We start from the raw sequence: 10,043 nt of genomic DNA, 5'->3' as shown, positions 1-10,043 counted from the left end.
AACGGCAGCCAGTCCCTGGGATGGAGCTGATCTGGGAACGGCAGCAAGTCCCTGGGACATGTAGAATGCCCATTATGATCATTATGGACAAATTGGGCCAGCCATGTACATGTTGTATAACTCTGACTATGAAGATCTGAATGGGCTTAGAATGACCATTTAAGTAAAATTGCCCTCACTTTCCCCATTTTGATTCTTGAGATTACCAGCATTAAAGTACTTATGAGGTAGTCATAGATTCATAGACAATAGGTGCAGGAGTAGGCCATTCGGCCCTTCGAGCCTGCACCGCCATTCAATATGATCATGGCTGATCATCCAACTCAGTATCCTGTACCTGCCTTCTCTCCATACCCCCTGATCCCTTTAGCCACAAGGGCCACATCTAACTCCCTCTTAAATATAGCCAATGAACTGGCCTCAACTACCTTCTGCGGCAGAGAATTCCAGAGATTCACCACTCTGTGTGAAAAAGGTTTTTCTCATCTCGGTCCTAAAAGATTTCCCCCTTATCCTTAAACTGTGACCCCTTGTTCTGGACTTCCCCAACATCGGGAACAATCTTCCTGTATCTAGCCTGTCCAACCCCTTAAGAATTTTGTAAGTTTCTATAAGATCCCCCCTCAATCTTCTAAATTCTAGCGAGTACAAACCGAGTCTATCCAGTCTTTCTTCATATGAAAGTCCTGACATCCCAAGAATCAGTCTGGTGAACCTTCTCTATACTCCCTCTATGGCAAGAATGTCTTTCCTCGGATTAGGAGACCTTTAATTTGTTAGTTGATTTTTTGTTGACTGCCATAATTTCTGAAATGGTCTTAAAGTAACTTAACTGTTATAAAGCAGGAATAAGTGATTTTTGTCCAAACAATTGGAACTTGCATAAAATGTTTGCATTATTAGCAGGGCAGCCAACTCTCACGCATTGAGCGTGAGACTCACGAATATCACAAAATTCTCACGCTGATTACAAAATTATATAATGAGAATAGGACCTGTTTTGCTTTACAAATAGTGTAGGAAGGAATTGCAGATGCTGGTTTAAACTGAAGATAGACACTAAAAACTAGAAAAACTCAGCAGGACAGGCAGCATCACTGGAGAGAAAGAATGGGTGATGTTTCGAGTCAAGACCTTCAGCCTGAAGAGGTTGAAAACCAGCCATAAAACACAATGACGGGCATGTGTAAGGGCAGAAATCAGAATCATGTGTTCATCTTTATTCACGTAACACCATAATAAATATATTACAGAAACAATAATTTAATGGGTGGCACAGTGGCGCAGTGGTAGAGTTGCTGCCTTACTACCACATGGGTTTTCTCTGGATATTCCGGTTTCTCCCATATCCCAAAGAAGTGCAGGTTTGTAGGTTAATTGGCTTCTGTAAATTGTCCCTGGCGTGATGGATGGAATTGGTGTATGATAGATTGCTGGTCGGTGTGGACTTGGTGGGCCGAAGGGCCTGGTTCCATATATATTTTTACATATATATCTTAATTTCATTGAACCATATATGATTGAATATGTGGCATTATTTTCATCTTGTTTCTATATTCAAAGGGTAAGGTTGAAACCGTCTGAAGAAGGGTTTCTTAGAAGAAGGGTTTCCCTATTTCCTTCGCTCCATAGATGCTGCCGCACCCGCTGAGTTTCTCCAGCAATTTTGTCTACCTTCGATTCTCCAGCATCTGCAGTTCTTTCTTGAACAAGGTTGATTGATTTATTTGTGCAGAACAGTGATGGAAGTCCAACTTTTGCTTTGTTTCTCTGTGTTTTTCTCTATATATATGCATCAGGAGGGATAGACAGAAAGGGAAAGGAGGTGGGGTAGCGTTGCTGGTTAGAGAGCAGATTAACGCAATAGAAAGGAAGGACATTAGCTTTGAGGATGTGGAATCGATATGGGTAGAGCTGCGAAACACTAAGGGGCAGAAAACGCTAGTGGGAGTTGTGTACAGGCCACCTAACAGTAGTAGTGGAGTTGGGGATGGCATCAAACAGGAAATTAGAAATGCGTGCAACAAAGGTAAAACAGTTATAATGGGTGACTTCAATCTACATATAGATTGGGTGAATCAAATTGGCAAGGGTGCTGAGGAAGAGGATTTCTTGGAATGTATGCGGGATAGTTTTCTAAACCAACATGTAGAGGAACCAACGAGAGAGCAGGCTATTCTAGACTAGGTATTGAGTAATGAGGAAGGGTTAGTTAGCAGTCTTGTTGTGCGTGGCCCCTTGGGCAAGAGTGACCATAATATGGTTGAGTTCTTCATTAGGGTGGAGAGTGACATCGTTAATTCAGAAACAAGGGTCCTGAACTTAAAGAAAGGTAACTTTGAGGGTATGAGACGTGAATTGGCCAAGATAGACTGGCGATTGATTCTTAATGGGTTGACGGTGGATATGCAATGGAAGGCATTTAAAGACTGCATGGATGAACTACAACAATTGTTCATCCCAGTTTGGCAAAAAAATAAATCAGGGAAGGTAGTGCATCCGTGGATAACAAGAGAAATCAGGGATAGTATCAAAACAAAAGATGAAGCGTACAAATTAGCCAGAAAAAGCAGCCTACCAGAGGACTGGGAGAAATTCAAAGACCAGCAGAGGAGGACAAAGGGCTTAATTAGGAAAGGGAAAATAGATTATGAAAGAAAACTGGCAGGGAACATAAAAACTGACTGCAAAAGCTTTTATAGATATGTGAAGAGAAAAAGATTAGTTAAAACAAATGTAGGTCCCTTGCAGTCAGAAACGGGTGAATTGATCATGGGGAACAAGGACATGGCAGACCAATTGAATAACTACTTTGGTTCTGTCTTCACTAAGGAAGACATAAATAATCTGCCGGAAATAGCAGGGGACCGGGGGTCAAATGAGATGGAGGAACTGAGTGAAATCCAGGTTAGCCGGGAAGTGGTGTTAGGTAAATTGAATGCATTAAAGGCCGACAAATCCCCAGGGCCAGATAGGCTGCATCCCAGAGTACTTAAGGAAGTAGCCCCAGAAATAGTGGATGCATTGGTGATAATTTTTCAAAACTCTTTAGATTCTGGAGTAGTTCCTGAGGATTGGAGGGTAGCTAATGTAACACCACTTTTTAAAAAGGGAGGGAGAGAGAAAACGGGGAATTACAGACCAGTTAGTCTAACGTCGGTAGTGGGGAAACTGCTAGAATCAGTTATTAAAGATGGGATAGCAGCACATTTGGAAAGTGGTGACATCATTGGACAAAGTCAGCATGGATTTATGAAGGGTAAATCATGTCTGACGAATCTTATAGAATTTTTCGAGGATATAACTAGTAGAGTGGATAAGGGAGAACCAGTGGATGTGTTATATCTGGACTTTCAGAAGGCTTTCGACAAGGTCCCACATAAGAGATTAGTATACAAACTTAAAGCACACGGTATTGGGGGTTCAGTATTGATGTGGATAGAGAACTGGTTGGCAGACAGGAAGCAAAGAGTAGGAGTAAACGGGTCCTTTTCACAATGGCAGGCAGTGACTAGTGGGGTACCGCAAGGCTCAGTTCTGGGACCCCAGCTATTTACGATATATATTAATGATTTGGACGAGGGAATTGAATGCAACATCTCCAAGTTTGCGGATGACACGAAGCTGGGGGGGCAGTGTTAGCTGTGAGGAGGATGCTAGGAGGCTGCAAGGTGACTTGGATAGGCTGGGTGAGTGGGCAAATGCATGGCAGATGCAGTATAATGTGGATAAATGTGAGGTTATCCACTTTGGTGGCAAAAACAGGAAAGTAGATTATTATCTGAATGGTGGCCGATTAGGAAAGGGGGAGATGCAACGAGACCTGGGTGTCATGGTACACCAGTCATTAAAAGTAGGCATGCAGGTGCAGCAGGCAGTGAAGAAGGCGAATGGTATGTTAGCATTCATAGCAAAAGGATTTGAGTATAGGAGCAGGGAGGTTCTACTGCAGTTGTACAGGGTCTTGGTGAGACCACACCTGGAGTATTGCGTACAGTTTTGGTCTCCTAATCTGAGGAAAGACATTCTTGCCATAGAGGGAGTACAGAGAAGGTTCACCAGACTGATTCCTGGGATGTCAGGACTTTCATATGAAGAAAGACTGGATAGACTCGGTTTGTACTCGCTAGAATTTAGAAGTTTGAGGGGGGATCTTATAGAAACTTACAAAATTCTTAAGGGGTTGGACAGGCTAGATACAGGAAGATTGTTCCCGATGTTGGGGAAGTCCAGAACAAGGGGTCACAGTTTAAGGATAAGGGGGAAATCTTTTAGGACCGAGATGAGAAAAACCTTTTTCACACAGAGTGGTGAATCTCTGGAATTCTCTGCCGCAGAAGGTAGTTGAGGCCAGTTCATTGGCTATATTTAAGAGGGAGTTAGATGTGGCCCTTGTGGCTAAAGGGATCAGGGGGTATGGAGAGAAGGCAGGTACAGGATACTGAGTTGGATGATCAGCCATGATCATATTGAATGGCGGTGCAGGCTCGAAGGGCCGAATGGCCTACTCCTGCACCTATTTTCTATGTTTCTATAACAGCATGAATATAATCTGATTTCCATACATGAATATAGTCATTCATGTAGGTATGTTGCAAAACGTACCTGAAGCGTCGCTGAAAATCTGTCCCAGCCCGTGTGCGCGATTTTGGCGCCGTTTAGAGGGGGGCGGGTTTAAAACGCGAATTTCCCTAGGCTGTTCAAATCGAGGTTTTTCAGCCTAGTTAATTATTAACGAAAAATCACTGGAAGATTCCCTCGCTTGAGCTATTATTAGTTTTAAGGGCTTAATTGTTATAGTAGGTTAAAAATTAACCTCTAAAACCCCGACCGCCGACAACGGGCCAGATCTCATACAGGGGACAACAGGAGGTAGGCTGTTTATTTTTACGTTAAAAAGGGCTTCTTAAGATCCCTTTATACAAAGTTTAATGTTGCGAGTAGCTAATTTTGGGCCCATTATATCCCGCAGTATTTTTCTGGGCATTTGAGGGCACAAATCTAGCGCAATGTGAACGTTCCAAACCAGCGTGTTCACAGAATCCCACTAGAAAGCTGATTTAAATGGACTTTAATTTACAGCAATTAAACACTAAATTCCTTCCATTTGGCCTATAAATTAATGTAAATGAGATTTAAAAATCATGTTTTATTGTGAATTATTTGTGAATATTATTTGGACACTTAGGCTATTTAAAAATGTTAATCATTTATTAAGAAATGGATAGATGTTTAGATCTAGTAATTGAAGTTTGAAATTGGCTACAATTAGGTAACTAACTAATTATATGCTTTAATTTCAGGTCATCCAAGTAAGATTATTTTATATTTGTTTCAGAATGCTTCAATCTATGATAACTGAAAATGTCATTCAGTTCTCTTAATTTTTAAGAAAGTTATGGGCTTTTGACTGTCCACGATCACAGTTATTTTGTTATGTCTGTATAGAAGCTGGGATGTAATGTTAAAATTGTACAAGGCATTGGTGAGACCAAATCTGGAGTATGGTGTACAATTTTGGTCGCCCAATTATAGGAAGGATGTCAACAAAATAGAGAGAGTACAGAGGAGATTTACTAGAATGTTGCCTGGGTTTCAACAACTAAGTTACAGAGATAGGTTGAATAAGTTAGGTCTTTATTCTCTGGAGCGCAGAAGGTTAAGGGGGGACTTGATAGAGGTCTTTAAAATGATGAGAGGGATAGACAGAGTTGATGTGATCAAGCTTTTCCCTTTGAGAATAGGGAAGATTCAAACAAGAGGACATGACTTCAGAATTAAGGGACAGAAGTTTAGGGGTAACATGAGGGGGAACTTCTTTACTCAGAGAGTGGTAGCGGTGTGGAATGAGCTTCCAGTGGAAGTGGTGGCGGCAGGTTTGTTGGTATCATTTAAGAATAAATTGGATAGGCATATGGATGAGAAGGGAATGGAGGGTTATGGTATGCGTGCAGGCAGGTGGGACTAAGGGAAAAAAATTGTTCGGCACGGACTTGTAGGGCCGAGATGGCCTGTTTCCGTGCTGTAATTGTTATATGGTTATATGTCCATAGAAAATCAATAGGGAACAAGATGCTAATTTCCGAGTATGAAAATGGCCATAACTTTTTAAATACTTGAGATATGAAAGTGAATTAGGTGTCAAATTAAACTTATTTTTATGCTTTATCTGATGGGATAAATTGCAGACTTGATTTTTAAAATCTCAAAATTTTGTAACATTGCTAATTCATGTGCTGCACCTGTTGACCGGAGCCTGGCTCTATTGTGGAATGTAATTAGGAATGTAAGTTAGCCTTACCTTATTCATACCTAATCCAATTTAAAGCATAAATGTTGCATTCAAATGCAAGTTAAAAGACTCGCTACAGTATGCACCAGATTGCACAATTTAAAGCTGAAAAATGCAAAAGCTCCCTACCGTGGGAGGGGGAACACCCCCTCACCCCCGGTCGCTACGCTCCCTCGCAATTTCTCACTCTCAACTCTCACCCAATGTTGGCAGCCCTGTCTTACCTCTCATTTCCAGTCCCCCCGCTCCCCACTTACAATTAGTCTGAAATATGGTCTTGACGTGAAACGACGTAGTGTCCAAAGATTATAGAGGAGCTCCTCTATAATCTTTGGTAGTGTCCATTTCCTCCTCAGATGCTGCCTGCCGCGCTGAGTTATAGCAGTACTTTGTATTTTCGCTCAGGATTTCTGCAGCTGCAGTTATCGTGTCCCCGGCTGCAAACATTGCACTGATGCGGGGGGGGGCGCTGGCGAGCGGAATACTACTACGCCTGCGCCAGAATGGGAGGCACGTGGGCGGGACCAAAGATACTAGAGGAGCTCCTATAGGATCATTGGGCGGGGCGAGGTCCGGGCGCGCGCACCAACTGTCACAGGCTCCCGCGCGCGCCAACTGTCAAAGGGAATCTCTCTCTCTCACTCTCTCGCGCGCGCACGCGCACAATCCCCCCGACTGTGACAGGCGCCCGGTCGCGATGGCACCCGAGGATGTGGCGCTGAAGGAGGCGGCTCTCATCTACCTGGACAGGACTGGGGGGCTACACAGGTTCATCAACGACTGCAGGCGCTTCAATGGTAATTTGTCCAAAGGAAAAACACCTCTGATACAAGAGAAGTACACTTGGGGGCATTGGTTTTGTCTTTTTGCACTATTATTGTTTGTTTTTGTGTATGTGTGTGCATGTATGCATATGCGTGTATATGTATTTATTTATATAAATGTGTCTATAGACGCATATATATTTTAAAAAGTGCATGTGTATATGCACATTTTTTTCTCGTTTATTGAGCAACGTTTATTGAGCAATGTTACAAAATTTTGAGATTTAAAAAAATCAAGTCTGCAATTTATCCCATCAGATAAAGGATAAAAATAAGTTTAATTTGACACCTAATTCACTTTCATATCTTCAGTATTAAAAAAGTTATGGCCATTTTCATACTCGGAAATTAGCATCTTGTTCCTATTGCTTTATATTTACTTAACACAAAAGCTGTGATCGAGGACAGTCAAAAGCCCATAACTTTCTTAAAAATTAAGAGAACTGAAATAATTGTTCAGTTATTGTCAAGTCTTTTACTGTTTCTGCAGATTCCCCGCTTGAAAGGGATTTGATTTATCTACCCCGAAATGATGAACTGGATTCACTCAGACCAAACACTTCTTTTCCACCTTTTATTTTCTCCTTCTTTTATTTTGGCAGATTAGTCTTTAGCAGTTTTAGTCTTTACCAGTTTTGGTCTTTATCAGCTGAAAAACCCTGTCATCTTGGTTAACAAACACCACCAATATCAACACGTTAGCCAGACAAGTTTCTCAACTTTTAAAGGGTTAAACAGAGTCTCTGGGTCTGCAGTCTTCGACTCAGTCCATTTAGCGTTCAGTCCTTACCGGCTGCCAATCGGGTCTGTAGAAAATCAGTCCTGCTTGCCTTTTCTGGCTCTCGCGGCAGTCTTTTCGGACAGTCCTTTTGATTTACTGTTCAAGTTCTCTGCTCGCAAGTCTCTTGTCTCTTCTTCCCTGGCTTCTGGTGCTGTGTGCCCTTTTGACCCCCAGGCAGAACTCGGCAGGCTGGGGATCCGCCCACTTTAATCACTGTCTCGTGATTTCAATTTAGCATTTCTCTGCACCTGTTCTTTCATTTCAGTTTGACTTGACAGTTATTATGGATTGAAGCATTCTGAACCAAATATGAAACAATCTTACTTGGATGACCTGAAATTAAAGCATATAATTAGTTACCTAATTGTAGCTAATTACAAAATTCAATTACTAGATCTAAACATCTATCCATTGCTTAAGAAAAGATTAACATTTTAAAATAGTCTAAGTGTCCAAATAACATTCATACAAGAATTCACAATATAACATGATTTTGAAATCTCATTGTCATGAATTTATAGGCCAAATGGAAGGAATTTAGTGTTTAATTCCCATAAATTAATGGCCATTTTAATCATCTTGCGAGTGGAATTTTGTGGAACGTGATCGATTGGAACGTTGCGGTTGCGGTGAATTTAAACCCCATATCGGCCGGAAAAACACTGCCGGTTTGTATGGGGCCTAAATCACCTTTTTGCAACGTAAAATTTGGATTAAGGTAATCCTAAGAAGCACGATTATGTGTAAAATAAACGGCTTACCTTTAGCTGTCCCGTTGTCGGCGTTGACGGCATTAGAAGCGGATTTTCATTTTACTCCAGCGCTGAAATTGTCCCACGGTTTAAAAAAAAATTCACAGAACGGCAGTCGGAACAATTCTTCAGCATTAGCTAGCAGCCCGAGAAAATAAAACTCCGGCATGCAGGAGAAAACCACATTTTAACCCTGCCCCCCCCCCTCTCAAAGGCGCCAAAGTCGCGCACACGGCCAGTGGCAGAACTACAGCGCCGCTGAAGGTAAGTTTTGTAACATACCTATATATTGTTTACAGTGTACTGTGTTGCAGTTTTAATTTATTGTCATGTCTACCGAGGTACAGTGATAAGCCTTTGTTCGTACTAACCATTCACAGTATACAGATACATGATAAGGGAATAGAGGGGTTGCACGTAAGCTCATCGAGTCAAAAGGCGTGATGCACGGAGCAGCTCAATCCTTCCGGAGGACATAGCAACCTCCGGCACACACAACACACGAAACGTGTACTTTCTTACCTGTTAAAAACTGCTGAAATGGTCAATTTTTACGCTGTAAATAATTGTGGAGGGTGACTGAGTGCTCTGAACCAAATGCTCTAGTATCTTTGCACTGAACCCGAGCACCAAGGTGTAAGCGGCCAAAGGAGCACATCTCTTGGGACAGCCCCCCCGGAGTCAGCGCTGTCCGGCCACGGCCGCCCTTCCGCCCACCCTCCCCTTGTGCAGCCGCACTGTCACGGGCTTGGGTCAGCACCGCCCACACACGGGGCCGGGTGGAGTGGGTCCGTGGCTCCGGGCAGTGGACACACTGGTACGAAAACCCGGCAACATCCTCGTCAGCTGCAGCAGAGTTGGGGACAGTCTGATTCCTCTGCCCACCCAGAGTCACTGACCGCGCTGCACCGGCACCCCGACCTCTCCCCAGAACCTCACCCCCCCCTCCGACCACTAACCCCCGTCCCCGTCCACCCAGCAACGTCCCCGTCAGCTGCAGCAGAGTTGGGGCAGTCTGATTCCTCTGCCCACCCAGAGTCACTGACCGCGCTGCACCGGCACCCCGACCTCTCCCCAGAACCTCACCCCCCCCTCCGACCACTAACCCCCGTCCCCGTCCACCCAGCAACGTCCCCGTCAGCTGCAGCAGAGTTGGGGCAGTCTGGTTCCCCTGCCCACCCAGAGTCACTGATCGTGCTGCACCAGCACCGCTACCTCCTCCAGCCCCCACCCCCTTGCTGCGGGGATCGCCGGCCCGGGGTCAACGAGTGTGGAACCAGTCAGCGTGGTGTCCGGATGCTGGGACAGAAGAAGGGCCAGGGTATTGGCAGCTTACCTGACGTTCACCGCGTGTGCACCAGAAGGCGTTGCGTGGCAACAATATGGGTCACGGG

General features: G+C 43.8%; 1 protein-coding gene across 1 annotated transcript in view; it reads left to right on the top strand.

Moving 5' to 3' along the window:
• Positions 1 to 6,909: 6,909 nt before the first annotated feature.
• mcmdc2 (minichromosome maintenance domain containing 2) overlaps positions 6,910 to 10,043 on the top strand; it is a 34,567-nt gene continuing 31,433 nt past the window's right edge. Inside the window, exon 1 of the mRNA XM_033019374.1 lies at positions 6,910 to 7,089. Within this exon, the coding sequence (XP_032875265.1) occupies positions 6,990 to 7,089 (100 nt within the window). The 5' untranslated portion in view covers positions 6,910 to 6,989. The remainder of the gene's footprint in view (positions 7,090 to 10,043) is intronic.

The sequence above is a fragment of the Amblyraja radiata genome, chromosome 4 (assembly GCF_010909765.2).
Source record: "Amblyraja radiata isolate CabotCenter1 chromosome 4, sAmbRad1.1.pri, whole genome shotgun sequence".
Classification (NCBI taxonomy): Eukaryota; Metazoa; Chordata; class Chondrichthyes; order Rajiformes; family Rajidae; genus Amblyraja; species Amblyraja radiata.
The sequence above is the reverse complement of the archived record's forward strand: the minus strand, read 5'-3'. Positions and strand labels throughout refer to the sequence as shown.